This window comes from Plasmodium knowlesi, assembly GCF_000006355.2.
Source record: "Plasmodium knowlesi strain H genome assembly, chromosome: 11".
Classification (NCBI taxonomy): Eukaryota; Apicomplexa; class Aconoidasida; order Haemosporida; family Plasmodiidae; genus Plasmodium; species Plasmodium knowlesi.
The window spans coordinates 817361-833588 of record NC_011912.2 but is presented as its reverse complement, the minus strand read 5'-3'; the positions used below and the strand labels follow the sequence as shown (position 1 = coordinate 833588).

The following is a 16228-nucleotide window of genomic DNA, read 5'->3' as shown; positions in this document are numbered from 1 at the left end:
TGACCTTTACGAATGCAGGGGACGGTTCAGTGATTCACACTGTGAGGCAACTTTTTTGTATTTTTTTTTTTTTTTTTTTTTTTTTTTTTTCCTTTAAATTACGCTTTGACAAGAGGTGATGAAAATTTTTTTTCCCCTCTGGCTAGCGAAAGAGAGCCACTTCATCTCTTCTTGCTCTTCCACTATGAGTACATCACTACTGGCCGAATGATGTGATACGTAGGTATCATTCCGCTCCACTGTGGGTTCCGGCCTGCATGCGTGGTTCCGTGACTCATTTTCAGGCGTTTTAAACGGTATGGAAAAATTGTAAGAAAGTTTTCCTTTTCGGCGATTCTCTCGTTTTGCGCAGGTCGTGCCATTTTGATGCCGAATTTGGTAACTGCCTGGGTGTAAGAGTGCCCAAGTTGCAAAGTCGCCTTTTGGAATCAACGGGACACAGGGGGGGTTGCCCCTCAATTGGTGAGTCCAGTTTTGTAGCCGTCGAAGAGAGATACACCTAAACGGTTTCACACCATCACATCTTTGCACCATCACAGCTGTACCTTGAACCATGCACAAGAGTGAAGACATCGGGGGGAAGGGACCCCCGGCAAACGAGGAACGGATGGGGAGAAACCACCTGATCTTGGTGGTGGATGTAAATTTCATGATATGGTGTGAAGGACTGAAAATTAAGTTCGACAAGAATAACGTAAAAACCTTAGGGCTTCCGGAGTTTCTAAAGTCTACATTTCACTTCGTACGCTTCTATTGCCTAATGAGCAGCGCAGAAAGAATATGTATCATAGCTACATCATTACGAAGTTGTAGAATTCTGTACGAAAATTATGTGTCCTATGCAAAAAACAATTTGACCGAAAGGGATTATTGTGAGGAAGCGTACAACAAGCTAATCGAATTTATAAATGAAAATAAAACAGAAAAAATGATGGAGAGTAATTTGTCATCAGCATTGGCAGTAGCTTTATGCTACAACCACAGAATCGTTAATATGTACGAAAATATGAAAGGCAGAATCTTCCTCCTAGACATCTCGAATCAGTCTTATGTCTACACAAATCAGTACACACAATTAATGAACATAGCATATAATGCCAAAAGGAATAATATCATAATTGATGTTTTCTCCCTTAACTACAAAATACAACTGTTAGAACAAATTTGTAACATTACAAATGGTCTTTATATTGATACCACCATTTTTTTTAATGTAAATTGTACAGATAATATTGAGGATGTCCTCACGCAGACCATGATATTCTGGTTCCTTCCCTCTAACAATACAAGGAAATATTTTTCCAACACATACTTAAATGACGATACGAACATTGCCGTTTGCTCTTGCCATAACAAACAGGTGGACATTGCTTATATTTGCTCCTGTTGTTTGGCTATTTACTGTTCTGAGAAGGATGATAAAACGAATAAGGATAGGATTTCTTGTTTTGTTTGTAAGACTCGGTTTACAAAGGCACTTTTGCGCAACAAGATTGTCTCCGATTTGGACTTTTCCTCTATCTGATGTGAACAGATAAATTCGTGGAGAAGTACACGCATGCCCACTGCTTCCACGAGGGGGTGTGCAATCGTGACATGTCTGCGCAAAAAGCGAATACCCACCAATTTGGTTGCTCCATCACTCTGTTGCTTGCTTCTGCCCCATTTTTCTCTTTTTTTTTTTTTGTACAACTGCTCCACACACCAACGCCAACAATTTTCATAAAAAAAAAAAAAAAAAAAAAAAAATTGCCACATCCGTGCAGTGTGCACATTTGTGTAAAACATAATACAGATTTTTTTTTTAATTATCTTAAAGGAGTAAAAAATAAAAAAAAAAAAAAAAAAAAAAATGAAATAAATATATTTATTAAGTTATGTTGTATAAGGGGAGGAAAAAGGAAGATAGAAAAATTCGCTGTATACGCACACGTATACGTATGCACGCTTACAAAAAAGCATATATATATACGTAGACATATACAGGCATGAATTTAAATTAGAAGGCAATGGGGGATTGGGATGAGTAACAGAGGAACACAAGTATGGATAACACATGCTTTATTTTGCTTGTAGACATGGACATATACATTAAACTAAAAAAAGCTATCACAAGAGAAGCGAGTTGGTATAAAATGAAAAATTATTAAGGTATGAGAGAAAACATAGGTGCGCAAAATCATTAAAAAAAAAAAAAGAAAAGAAAAAAAAAAAAAAAAAAGGGGGGAGCGCATGCAAATGGGAAAGGGGTGCAGGCGTACCTACATAAATATATATAAACAACCCCTGTACGCTGGTGCGAATGGGCCAAGAAGCAATTGGCTAGTCAGTTCGGCAAATCTGCACGAACATATATGGTATATACATCTGTACATTTGTGCATTTATACAGAGGTATATATTGACACATGCGAATATGCCTTCCCCGCGCAGTGCTCTAACCATATACACGAAAAAGAATGAGACAAATTAATTTCTTTCTTTTTTTTTTTTTTTTTTTTTTTTTCCTTCACTTGATATGCGTCAAATTTATCACATGAATTTTTTACATGCAACCGGTAATTGGTAGATTAGGGGTATAAATATATGCTTCTCATTTCGCTATATTTCTTCTGGGTGTATGTGTGTGAAAAAACAAGTGGCTGCAAAGAATGAACGAAATTGGTATAATCACCAAAGGCACTATATATACACGCGTTACTGGTTCTGCTGGGTGTGCATGAAGGTACACATTGAAAGTGTGCTCCCTGCCGGAGTAAATGTAAAAGTGAATTCGTTGAAAATGCTTATATGCGGTAGGAAGCTGAACCCATGGACCATAAATCCAAACCGCTAAACCTGCTTCATTTATCCGTTTTACTGCATTTATATTGGACTCATCCAGGGAGCTCAAATATGAGAGTCGGCCAAACAGCCAGTTCTCCCAAACGTTCCGACTTCACTCCCAAGTTAAACTTCTCCGTTGAAGGGGAGCACGAGCTTCTTCCCATACCATTTCGCCATGGCAAAGTAGTAGAAAAAGTCAATGTACAGAAGTGTCTGAATAAGGCCCCCTAACCAACCAACAACGTTAACGTATGGTTTATCATCAAAGAAATATCTATAGATCCAATTCAATATATAAAAGGCTCTGTACATACCCATAGTGATAACGTAATGGGAGGTGATATTTTCCACTTCTCTCTGTTTCTCTAACAACACTAATTGGGGGAGAATTGCAACACTTTCAAGCCAAATGGAAAAGGACCACAAAATGTTGTACAGGTTGTATGTCTTGCACGTTAGAAGGCTTAAAACTGCACGGGTGGAAGGAGGAAAAATAAACATTCATTCGTGGGGGGGATGGCAAAAAGTTGGAACGTTTGTAAGACATAAATCACACATGGAAAAAAAAAAAACTATGTGCTTCCACAATTTTGCTTGCATCTATGTTTCGCCTATAGAAGAATAATATTCCTTCCATACCTATACAGGGAGGGATCAAATATTTTTCGCTTTTAAAATTGTCTACTTTCCTGTTGTAAGTTTGCGATATTGGTAACTTAAATCTGATTAGATATATCGTATACGCTATAGTCAGTATGAAGGTTATTTTCATAATTGTGTTGTAGAAACTGACGAACACGAAGAACAGGTCGATGTATCTGTAAGAAGGAAAGGAGGAAGAGGTGATTGTCACTTGGGTACTAGGAGGTATGCGGGTAGAACCATCCTATGGTGATGCTACAATTGCGACTTTCCATACAATGGGGGCAATCGCTCCGTCGCTCCAAACGATCCGGCTGCTTCACCTGCACAAGAAGACTATCAAATACAACTCCTGCATGCGGCATGATATTCCAATACAATTTTTGGACTTCTTCAACTTCATAATAAGTATATACATACTTACAAGGTGTAAAATATCTCCTATCAGTCTGAATATATTCATTTTGTCATTAAATTGTTTTATTAAAAAATGGCTTATTCTTAGGGTTTGGTTCACTTTCTATATGGACAAGTTTGTCAACGTAGTTTGTGTTCTGTCTTGACTGCTTTATGCAATTTTACAACGCTTCATTTAAAAACGCAGCGGGTGCCTAGAAGAAAGTATTATATATAATTTGGCAGGTGTGTACCTATTTGTATGTATCGTGAGTACAGATAATTACACACAGGAAAATAGGAAAAGGGGGGAGTGGTGGAGAGATGGCCCGAACAGAACAGAACCCTTACGCATTCTGTGTTGACATGCTTTTGTGGTCTTGCACTTACCTAAGCTATGATCACTGAATGTGTACTGTCTGCGGGATAAAAAGGCAGATATTCACTCAATTGGCGAGATTTATTTTGTATTTATAGGGGCAAAGAAGGACAAAAGGAAAATGTTCATTTGCACATATGTTTTCATATACACATGCGCACTCCTCTGGGATGCTAGAATTGGTATGAATACAGTCTCTTCGTCTGCACAAGCATGTTTACACGCGCGTGTTACTTCCTCATGCGTGCCTTTTCATATTCACCACAGTGCGCAGGTGGATACAGTTGGTTACAGTTAAAGTATACAGGCCGCTATATGCAAATAGGCTGTGTACAGGATGCGGTAATATGAGAAAGTGTGTTATGAGTGTTATTCATGCATACATAAATTAAATCATTCTTATGGTCGATGCGAAAAAAGGTTGCTACTTTTATGTGGAGGTGGGGTGGGGGGATGAGTCGCACAGGCAAATGTGTTATGTGACGTGTACACTTAACATATATGTTAACGTACAATTATGTAACCTCGTATGATTATCTTTCTTTTTTCAAAAGTGCTTCATGCATACACGTTTGCTAATTCTGTTCGATAGCTCGCGGCAAGGGTGCGACCAACTTAGCGTAAATGAAATCGTAAACTGAAACGTAATTTTACGCGAAAGAATCACGCCAAGGGTATATATGCGTGGCAAAATGTATATATGAAAATTGTAAACAAAAGTTATATATCCAAATTACCAACGCAAAAGTAAAGGAAACCTTGTACAAAGGTAAAATTTACAAACGCATTTTGTTCAGTGCAGCAGGAAATTTTGTTTTAATTCTCAACAAGATGGAAAAAAAAAAAAAAAAAAAAAAAAAAAAAAAAAAATGACAAAAATAAATTGAGAAAAAGGCAATAAAAAGACTACGTGAAATGAGGCGAAATAAAAAAAAAATTGTTATTTTTCGAATATGCCTCTTCTTCTCTTAAAGCCGAAGAAAATTAGCAATGTTTGCCCACCATAGCTTTCGAAGCGTAAACTCACGCACGTGATTATACGTATTATTATATTTTGTGCATATTATAATATACATATTTAAATATATTTATATTGTAGCCTTAATGCGCTTACAAATCCACGCCTAGTGGATTGCCTACGGTACAGTCATAACATGTACATATGCGCAGAGTGACCATTTATGTGTTCTGATTTGCCACTCCTTATCTGTATCTTCTGCTTAAATATGCCACTTGCGCGTGCCTTTCATTCACACGTAAAAAAATATAAATGCGCTCTCTCTCCATGCCGCTGCCGTCACCCCTGCGTATATATTTTTACGCGCCTTATTTAAGAAGGTATATATACATAAATTTTCGAATTTACCATTTTTTTTACGTATATTATTACGTTTTTTTTGCCAAACGGAAAGGAGATAAATTACAATACCGTGTATTTATTTAGAGGTTACGTAGATGTTCCTTTTTTCTTTTAAAACCACGTTGTGAATAAGTCGTGCGTTTAATATATATATATGGAATTATTCCTATTTCAATCAAATTAATTTTTTTTTTTTTTTTTTTTTTTTTTTTTATCTTTTCCCCCGTTCTTCCTGTCTCCTCGCCTTTGATTTATTTGTTCACCCCCTCCTTGTGTATGATTTTACACGCGAAAGGAATACACCTTTCCTATGTTCCTTTAACAGGAAGAAAATGGCACAACGGTTTAATTAACATCTGCAGCGCTTATGTAAAACATACACAACTTGTTGCCGTTCATTTTGGCCACACATTCGTAAGAACAAATTTCAGAAGACGCATACATGTTCATTTCTTTTTTTTTTTTTTTTTTTTTTTTTTTGTTTACATAGCTGATAGGTTAGGTACGCATAGACCATTTTGTCATTTTCCACTTAGTATGACAAAATGGGCCATCAGTAAGCGACGCGAAATGAAGGTACGTCCATGTGGAACATTTAAAAAGTCCATTGGGTGATATTCTCAATTTTTATTTTCACAAAAAAAGTTCTATACACTACTGCTGGTAAAATATACACCCCCCCATTTTTACAATTAACGCATATGCGTTTATCGTGCGGCTCAGGAGGAGTAGTAAAATGGAGGAAAACAATCATCTTTAGACGATTCGCTTCTTGCCACAATGGAACTCCCCTCACTAGTAAACTGATCCATACAAACCTTTTGGATGTTCCGAAGGGCAGTTAAGAAATGGGCACAAACATTTCACATGACAACTCTGCAAGTCATTGGAAATGTTCTTCGTTTCAGCTGCTGGCAGAGCCATCCTGCACAGGGTACCTAAAATCTAAGTAGTAGTGTGGGTATAAAGGGTGAAGGGGCTAAAAACTAGCAGTTCATGAAACAGGCGAGGAGGAGCGGTAAACATGATAAGTTGTGCAGGTCGGAATTGTCAATAGGGTGGTATGGAACAAGTGCGCCTACTAATGGAACAAAATGTTAAAAGAACGTGGGACTGTGTATGTCCCTCTTTGCGTTATGCGCACAGTTAGAGGATGGGGGAATGTACTGCCCCTGATTTAACCGCCACCCACCCGCGCACAGGCAAAAAAAAAAAAAATAAAAAATAAAATAAACGGTTTAAAAGTTTGCTATAAATCTAGTGGGAAAAAAACATTTTGAAGAATGAAATTAACATGGAAAAACTCGCAAAAGATGAACATCCGTGCGGATAAGCCTTTTCATACAATCTTCCAATGAACATGTTAACCAAATGATTTACAAAAAAAAAAAAAAAAAAAAAAAAAAAACGACGGTGTAAGGCACGAAAATATAAAAAAAAAAAATGTAGGCTTTTCTTTTTTTCTCTACTAAGTGAGAAAAAATGTCAAAATAATTAATTAAAAAAAATGCATTTGTTTTTCCGTAAAGGAAGAGAAAAGGAAAGAAGTTTTTTCTCACTACATATTCGCTATAGGCATAACTACCGAGCAACGTTGTAAGAGGACGCATATAGATTTCTCCACTCCCCACCTTCTATTATATTCATAACTCGGGGGAAGCGCACGCGTAAAGAGTAGGGCGACTAATTTGCTCATCAGAGAAGCATACACATAAGTATTTAAGCACGTACGTATTTTTGTGCCCAATCCATATGCCCATAAATATTATGAACAAGCAACATGAACTGGTTTTGGAAAAAAACTCCCGAGGAGAAGAAGGTAAAGTCGGCGTACGATGATTATGTTACTCCCCCGCCCTTTGGAAATTACCTTGCGTCTGCGCCTGAAAAACCCAAGTCGCTAAAAAGTGAAAAACCTGCTGTAACCGAATTCAAGGGGTTTAGCCCTCCCCCCAAGTTTGAATTTAAGGAAGATACCTCCGCGAGTGATAAGTATGATGAGGATTTTTCAAAATATACAAAAAGTAATTTTATCGATTCTTCTCTTTATGATGATAAACAAAATTTATTTGATTTTAATTTGAGCCATCGGACAAGGGCATGTTTGGAGAGCGTAAAAATGGGGGTCAAGATGGGAACCATGGTTGGAGGAATCTTCGGAAGTTTAACAGGTTTATATGCCTCCTTTGCACATAAGAATCTTTTTATTTTCCCCGTTTCAGTCATTGGTGGGGCTGTTAGCTTTGGCTTCTTCCTCGGCTGTGGGATGATCGTTCGTTGTTAGGCAAGTAAGCACATAATATGTGTGTGTGCATATGTGCAATTATTTATGTGCATGCTTGTAGACACCCGAATGAAGCATCCCCACTCCTCTAAAAAACACATAAAATGAGGAATACCCCAAATTGGCAAGACTCCAATGACGCACGTTGTTCCAAATTGTTCCAATCATAACGAAAGTAATAGAGAGAATTTCTATCATATACCACTCCGCGCGCGGGGTAAAATATTCCTTGGTCAGCAAGCTTTTTTTTTTTTTTTTTTTTTTTTAATTTTAAAGAATGCAGACCAAACCGCAATTTTTTTTTTTTTTTTTTTTTTTTTAATTTCATTTTGGCTGTTTGATATGCCTATGTTTGTGCATATGTTTAACGTACACATATATAGTATACACACATATGACCCCTTTTAAAATAACTGTGGAACGAAAAACAGAATTTTCATAAAAAAAAAAAAATTGTTAAGAATTCATCGTTTTTTTTATTTTGTGCGCGTTTTTTTTTTCTTTTTTTTTCTTTTTAAAGGGTACACAAAATGGTGTAAAAAAAAAAAAAAAAAAAAAAAAAAAAAGTATCACCACATGGAGGGAATAACGTAAAAACGATTGCTAAATTCACTGGGGGGAAGCTTCTCAACAAGCGCGTGGACAAACCAGAGGCTACTTCGGAAGGGCGCCATTAAGGAAAACACTTGTTCTGATGGAACTTACTCTTTCACATACTTTTCTGTGTATACTTTAACCAATTCTGCTATTTCCTTTTCTGTTAAATATTTCTGTATCAATTCGCCATCCTTATTTGATAGGTAAGCTAACTCGATTTTTTCGCTCTTGGGTACCTCGCTATCTGTGCTCTTGGCCAGCGTTTTCAAGGCCAACAATAGGCCATCCTGCAGAGTCATGTCCTTCTTCCACTCCTTCGCGGGGAAAGAAATGGGAAAATGGATTACATGAGAAGAGGATGTACACATGAATGCAGGGAAGCAACGATTCGTTAAGAAATTGCACAAGTCTGCGGGTTTACATTCGAATGAAGAGACGCTCACAATACACTCATCCATTACCTGCTTGAGAATGGAACTTGCCGTCAAGTTATTAGTGCCAATGGCTGTAGCAAACCATCCAGAATAGTTCCCACTTGGGTCGGTGTGATACAGTTGGTATCCCTCTTTTACATCATACCCTGCAATTAGAAAACTAACACCATAGGGTCTTAACCCACCATACTGTGTATAACTCTGCTTAATATCACAAATCTGAACAACTAATTGAGACACAGGCTGCACATCATTGTAGTTGTACAAATATCTTTGTGTGTAGAGTCTTGACTGGTTTATTAAGATGTTCGCATCGGCATTTAATCCTGCTACTCCACAAAATATATGCTTGTCAATTTTGTAGATTTTTTCGAAATTATTTGCCTTATCTATTAATTTGGATATGAACACTTTGTCCGCACCCAGAATTACTCCTTCGCTTGTTATTATGCCAATTGTTATGCTCGCATTATTTATTGCCTCTAGGGCATATTCTACTTGGTATAATCTACCCTCTGGGGAGAAGGTCGTCGTCCTGCTGTCATATCTTCTGGCCATTCCTGAGCAAAGATGTTTACGTGTGATGAATGAATTTATGCGCGAAGGGGTGTCCCTCTATCGTTTGGAGTATTGTGATTGGGGAGAGAAGCAACTTGATGTTTTGGCCGCCTCCAAGTTACATTCCCTTCCTTGTATCGTTTTTCAAGGACTGAACAACGAAGTATATGTGTGTGCTAATACACGATTGATTACGCAAGCATAGTCGTAAATGTGCGGAAAAATTATGCGCATGAAATGGTTAATACGAAAAAATAAACCAGAGTAATTTCGATACAGCTTAAGGTGAATGAGAAGAATATGGCTTTCAACTTTTTTCCCTTTCTCTCAAGATATGAGAGAGTAACTCAGTTACGACCTTTAAGTGTGGTGAGGAATTATGATGAAGTGATTGGTACTTAATAAAAAAAAGGAAAAACAAAACCAGCGCTATGGTGGCGATGCTAATTTGTATTATTTCACACTTATTGCACGCTCCATAGGGGGAAGGCGCTTGAAGAATTCTGGCAGAGATGGAGCACGTACAAAATGGCTTCTGTCACATGTGCTATAAAATTACGAATATAATACTATATGCGTTGGGGATATTACCCCCGGGGAGTATCAAAAGGTGGCGGTGCCTGAGAAGCGCAAAGTGGGAATACATCCCTCAAGAAAGGTAAAAACAAGGCACATGGGGCACAGCAGAGGTGCATACCCAAAGGGGGGTGGGGGCTCATTACCCGGCGAACGGCTCTCGACGGGCATCGCCCGGAATGTGCTGTACACTCTTGCGCGCAGTGTCACCACTGATACATGTGCATATGCCGCTTTGCGAAGAGCTTAACAAGAAAAAAAAAAAAAAAAAAAAAGTGCTCTTTAGAATTGGAAAAAGGAAAAATAAATTGGCAGCTTCGAGGAGTAACCTCTTAACATGATGATTTCCCACGTGAGTGACTTCCATGAGTGACTCCCCCCAGTAGCGATTCTCCCAAGTAGCGACCTCTCCGAAGAGCCACTTCCAAAAGTTTAGTTCTTATCCCCACTGGATTCATATATAAACTTAATCTATCATATGAACATTTAGGGACGCACCTGAATTGAATATTCTCAAAATTTCATTCGCACAAAGGGGATCCCCCAGGGTGTAAGAAAATATCGAAGGTGATACACCAACCGACTGTACAAGATATATGCCCCAGGTGGATAGTCCAAGCATACATTCGTCCTGTAAGTACATGAGAGGATGAATATACGCTCAGCTATCATATTCACATGTGCGCATACCATGCGTGCATAACATAAAAACAGTAATTCTTTGAATGCATATATGTATGCGTGTAGTCACGCTTATATGTTTGTAGTGACAATTCTTGCCCCTACCAGATGAACAGAAATTGAACAAAAGAGTGTACGTGAATTTGTTTTATTATATTCGTGCTGAGCATCCTTGTGTGTTCATCTGGTGGCCATCCAGACGAGTGCTTCACTGAGCCTAAATCACTTTACATGTTTGTGCTTTCTTAAATTGTTTCCAAGTCTTGAGCGTAGAGTTAGCAATATTCATACTGTTGCATATATGCATAGTGAAATCCGTTCTGTTTCGCGTGACACTGTGAAGCATCTACAGAATACTGGTGTTGTTCATTCATCACACACTTGCGTGTGCACATATATACGTGCGTACTCTTTTTTTTCTCCTCGTGGCTTAAGTGTGTCGGACACACCACCTGCATCAGACTCTTTTTGCGTATTTTGCACCACTCCACTCGTTTCAACAATAAATATCAAAGTGGACAACGGGAAACTACCCATGTACAAGTAGCACATGTATTTACGTCACGCTTTAAATTTGCATATTCATTTGGAACGGCATTTTATTTTTTTTTTTTCCTTTTTGATATTGTTCGTAGGGGCTCTTGTGCAAGAATTCAAAATAACAATTCAGTTAACGTAGCTCGAAAATAAAAATGAGTTATGATAGAGCCATAACCGTGTTCAGTCCTGATGGACATCTGCTACAAGTAGAACATGCCTTGGAGGCTGTTAAGAAAGGAGGCTGTGCAGTGGCAATAAAAAGTTCCAATTTCGCTGTTTTGGCAGTGGAAAAGAAGAACATTCCCAAATTGCAAAATCCAAGAACAACCGAGAAGTTGATCAAATTGGACGAACACAATTGTTTAGCCTTTGCGGGATTGAATGCCGATGCGAGAGTTTTAGTCAATAAGGTGAACTGGGCACAACGTGCAAAGTTTTTTTTTTTTTTTTTTTTTTTTTTTTTTTCCAGCTAGCCAAAATGTTCGCATTTTTGCACACTTTTTTTACACCATTTTTACAACATTTATACAACATTTTTACTTTTTTTTTTTTTTTTTTTTTTTCCCCCTTCAGACACGACTGGAATGCCAAAGGTACTTTTTAAACATGGACGAACCGGCGCCAGTTGACTACATTGCCAAGTACGTTGCGAAGGTACAGCAAAAGTTTACACATAGAGGAGGTGTGAGACCATTTGGAATAGCAACGTTAATCGCTGGATTTAAGAATAACAAAGAAATATGCATTTACCAAACAGAGCCCAGCGGTATTTATGCATCGTGGAAAGCGCAGGCAATTGGAAAAAACGCAAAAGTTGTGCAGGAATTTCTGGAAAAAAATTACCAAGAAAATATGGAACAGAACGATTGCCTCCTCCTAGCCATGAAGGCCATATTTGAGGTGAGCACAGCGAACATGAGTATGTTGGTCCGGTCAAGAAAGAAAAGGAAGAATTTTTTTTTTTTTTTTTCTTACGAATGGAGAGATCCATGATTAATTAATTGTCATGTTGATACTCTGCCCAATGCTACATTCTTCTGTTAATCTCTCGCGCTTTTTATTTCTAAATAGGTCGTTGAATTGAGCAGCAAAAATATAGAAGTCGCCCTGCTGACGGAGAAGGAGTTAAGATTCATCGATGAACAGCAAATAAACGCACTGGTAAGTTTGCAGAGTGGCTGTATCGGACCCCAAGAATATGCCAAGAAGTGTGCCCAAAAATGTGCACAAGGGAATGTATAGCATATAGGATTGCCATAAAAAAAAAAATATATATATGTGCCCTGCGCTATCGTTAACTTACCTATCCCATTTTTCCTTCACATCCCTTGTACGTACACGGCGAAAGGAGGAGCAGCAAATATTGCCCCAATTATACATTCTTTCCATTTCCTCCTTTTTGTCTTTTTCAGGTTGAAGTAATCGACAACGAGCGAACGAAGAAGAATTCACAGAATGAATAAGCTGGGCAAGGACTTCTCATTTTTTTATGTTTCGTACAAGTGTACACAGGGGATATCCACGTGTACTTCCATGTGCACATATATGTTACACGTACATATGTAGATATGCACACATATACTTGTGCCTACACACATTCATGTGTTTGTGCGTGGAGAGATTTTTTTTTTTTTTTTTAACCTAGGGATATTTGAAGGATGTTGTGCGTAACGCTCGTTTGGTCTGCATCCTCAATTTTTAAATTGAAGAACTGTGAAAAAATGAAGTGGAACTTTTTAATTAACTTATAAATATATTTTTATTTCGACACGCGTGTGCAAACGAGGTAGTTTTTCCCCTCCCTCCGTCTGTCTGTCCACTGGGCTCACGAGCGGCTAATTAAAAAGAAAGCTGTAAACGCGCAATATATATATTCTTCTCGCAAAATGGTGTATAGACCAGGTGTCCACCAAATGGGTTATGCACAGGTTTTCCCTGCTTAATTTGAAAATGAAAACTCGAAAAAAATGCGAGTGGCAAAACTGCCTCATCCGTTCCGCGAAACGTAGGGGTTAAACGTAAATATTGAGTTCACACATGACACAGTGGAGAGTCAAATGGACATCCAAAAGGGGGAGAAATAAATAGGACGCTCACTGAAGGGAGGTAGGAAAAAAAAAAAATTTACAACATTTTTAATATGTTAGTCAAGGAACCGTGTGTACATAAAAACCTTGAATGGTCTTTTTATAAATGAATAAAAATGGGATTGCCTTATATGATTGTGTTGAACATGTGCCTGACTTACATGTCAAATATTATAAGGGGATAAATAAATATATATATATATAAAGCGTTTGATGTACCTTCCTGAATACCCAAGGAGGATCCATTTACCGCGTTATGAAGGATTCGTTGTTGCCCCTGTTGTGAAGAAGGGCTAAATTACCAATATAGTCAGTTAGCACAGTATCCCTCTTTCTATTCCACCAAACAAGGCATTTTTCCATTCCAACAGTTGGTAGGTATGCATTTTCAAAGATTACCATAGGCCGCGGAACATTTTTTGAGAAATCAGAAATGGGAACCAAATGAACAGGGCTCCAATAGAGTAGCGTGTTGGGACACCAAAGGAATAGTCTACATATTTTTTTCAACCACGAAAAAAATAAAAAAATTGCAAAGTGAAAAAATAGAAAAAAAGTAAGAATAAACAGAGCACTGCAAACAAAAAAAAAAAAAAAAAAAAAAAAAAAAAGAGGGAACCCTCTACATATACCTGACTGTGTGTCTTCCTCCCGCTACTTCAATATTACCACAGCTCCGTTATTAGTTTATTCCCTTTTTTGTGCCATTCACAACATGGTGTTGCACATAGTGACTGCCTCAAATTTTATTAATGAAAAAAAAAAAAAATGCACAAATAGGGCAATAAGGGATGAACGGCCTCGTCCATTATGAAGAAAAATTAACCGCATTATAATTCACATTTTAACTGAAACAAAAGGGGATACCACTTCACAAGTCTGAGTCATCATTTTTACAGTTAATAGTTATGTCATTACTCATACCTGTGGTGTCCTCAAAGTGTTCATTTGCCTTTAAATCATTTATAATTTTATTCTGGAAAAGGATGATTTCTTCATTTTTTTTTATTTTCTCGTCCTGCATTTTGATGTAGTCCATACAGACATAGTACACATTTAACAGATTGTTGAGGAATATATTGTTTTGATACTCCAGCCTCTTTATATGCTCCAGTAGTAGTTCCTTTTCGGCATTTTCTTCCTTGTTCAATTTTTCGAAATTCATATTCCCGGTATTATTGTCATGGGGGGGGTTCTCCCCATCCCTTGTATTTCCACTTGGACCATGTTTGGTTTTCCTGTTGTCATCTTTGGTGCTATCCCTGATGCCATTACAGGAAGCACGCCCCTCAGGAACAGTCTCCGTGTGGATTCCTCGAATTCCCGCGTGAAGATCCAAGTGAATATCGAAATGAATATTCTTTAACGAATTTTCCAGGAAATCCTTCCTGAGTACATCCCTGTGTGTGCCATGCTGGGGATTGTTTTTGATGGGAATTTTCTCACTGACGGTTGGCTGATCATCAAAAGTGATCAAATTGGAGAAACAGCTAGCGTCATTTTCAATGTCTGTTTTTTCTTGAAATTTTGTTGACTCCCTATTCAGATGGCATTCCCTTTTCTCCAATAATTTTTTCCGTTCTCCATATTTCTTATGTGGAACAAGTGTATCACTTTTGGCGTTGTTTCTTCTTGTGTCAGTAGTGATTCTCCAATTGAACGTTTCGTTTTTCACCTTTTGGTTATTCTTTTTTTTTTCTCCACTGAACTTTTCACCTGTAACAGTTCTGCAGTTTAAAATTGGATTTTTCCCCGCCCTATTCACCTCTGTGGTAATTCCAGCAATACCAATTTTGTTATCCTTTATGTTTTTGCTTAGTACGTGATGAGTGTTACCTTTTCTGGGTCCTTTCTGGTTGGATGCCTTTTGCAGTGTGTTTAAATTTTCAGGATTGTTGTAACTGTTATTATTGACAGAAGTACTTTCCCAGAAATGTTGTCTGTGATTTATATTTTTCATTTTATGGCATTGTAACTGTACGGATGGAGTGTATAATGTGGTATGTTTTTTTTTCACTTTATTCTGTTCCCATTTTTACTCATTCTATTTCTTCCTTAGGCTCCTTTATTTGTGCTTGTGTTATTTTCTTCACCTCTCAGTGAATCTCATTTTTTTTTTTTTTTTTTTTTTTTTTTTTCCTGCCTTGCTTAACGATTCATGAATTTTTTGCGCCCCTAAATTGTGCGTTGCCTTTTTGCTCATTTGCAAGGTGTTCCCATGTTGTGTTCACCTCGCCCCGCGTCACAAACCGCAAGGAACGCAAAATTGCTCAGAGTCACACGAAGCGAGATGAAAATTTTCCTAAACGAGGAAATAGTTGAATTCACCGGAAATAAAAAAAAAAAAAATAAAATAAAATAATAAAATAACGATTTTTTGTGTGTCAAAATTGCCAATGTTTATTTAGCACAAGTATTACTCAAGTTGGTGCTAGGACAACGAAAAGGATCTTCTTTGAGATTGCATCAACTGGAAGAGATGCTATCTTAACGAAGCGCTCGTTCACAGAAGCTATACATGTATGTCGTGCTCTACTCTGCACATGTATAGGAATAAATAAGTACACACATGCGAGAATGTAAACATATTGAGGAGCCACTGTTCACATGTGAATAACTCACCTCGAGGCGAAATCATTTTTAAAGGAACACAGCTAAAAGAACACCCACCCTAAGTCCCCAATGGTTTGACAAAATTTTCCACCATTGAGTTAAATACAAACTTTTGCTCCATCTGCATATAACACGCAGACATAGTTTAACATGCTACGTAGGAGTTGTTCAAATGATTTTCAACGCATTGGCAAGCAACGTACGATTGGAAAAAAGGAAATACGAAACAAATTACGTCTAGGTGGCAGGGACGCTG

The 16228-nt window shown here is 37.7% G+C and overlaps 6 protein-coding genes across 6 annotated transcripts; 3 read left to right on the top strand and 3 right to left on the bottom strand.

The window, feature by feature from the left end:
- Positions 1 to 553: 553 nt before the first annotated feature.
- On the top strand, positions 554 to 1525 carry PKNH_1118200 (uncharacterized protein; the record flags this gene model as incomplete). The annotated part of the gene is made up of 1 exon (XM_002261322.1): positions 554 to 1525. One exon carries the CDS (start codon positions 554 to 556, stop codon positions 1523 to 1525), a length of 972 nt encoding a protein of 323 aa, XP_002261358.1.
- A 1423-nt stretch (positions 1526 to 2948) lies between these two features.
- Positions 2949 to 3930, bottom strand: PKNH_1118100 (ER lumen protein retaining receptor, putative; the record flags this gene model as incomplete). Its single annotated transcript, XM_002261321.1, has 3 exons — positions 2949 to 3295; positions 3465 to 3643; positions 3791 to 3930. 3 exons carry the CDS (start codon positions 3928 to 3930, stop codon positions 2949 to 2951), a joined length of 666 nt encoding a protein of 221 aa, XP_002261357.1.
- A 3452-nt stretch (positions 3931 to 7382) lies between these two features.
- PKNH_1118000 (uncharacterized protein) lies at positions 7383 to 7886 on the top strand (the record flags this gene model as incomplete). The annotated part of the gene is made up of 1 exon (XM_002261320.1): positions 7383 to 7886. One exon carries the CDS (start codon positions 7383 to 7385, stop codon positions 7884 to 7886), a length of 504 nt encoding a protein of 167 aa, XP_002261356.1.
- Positions 7887 to 8587: 701 nt separating this feature from the next.
- On the bottom strand, positions 8588 to 9475 carry PKNH_1117900 (proteasome subunit alpha type-4, putative; the record flags this gene model as incomplete). Its single annotated transcript, XM_002261319.1, has 2 exons — positions 8588 to 8797; positions 8945 to 9475. 2 exons carry the CDS (start codon positions 9473 to 9475, stop codon positions 8588 to 8590), a joined length of 741 nt encoding a protein of 246 aa, XP_002261355.1.
- Positions 9476 to 11424: 1949 nt separating this feature from the next.
- On the top strand, positions 11425 to 12735 carry PKNH_1117800 (proteasome subunit alpha type-7, putative; the record flags this gene model as incomplete). The annotated part of the gene is made up of 4 exons (XM_002261318.1): positions 11425 to 11682; positions 11846 to 12172; positions 12344 to 12433; positions 12685 to 12735. 4 exons carry the CDS (start codon positions 11425 to 11427, stop codon positions 12733 to 12735), a joined length of 726 nt encoding a protein of 241 aa, XP_002261354.1.
- A 1495-nt stretch (positions 12736 to 14230) lies between these two features.
- PKNH_1117700 (conserved Plasmodium protein, unknown function) lies at positions 14231 to 15319 on the bottom strand (the record flags this gene model as incomplete). The annotated part of the gene is made up of 1 exon (XM_002261317.1): positions 14231 to 15319. The coding sequence occupies one exon, from the start codon at positions 15317 to 15319 to the stop codon at positions 14231 to 14233; it is 1089 nt and encodes a 362-aa protein (XP_002261353.1).
- Between the last annotated feature and the right edge of the window lie 909 nt (positions 15320 to 16228).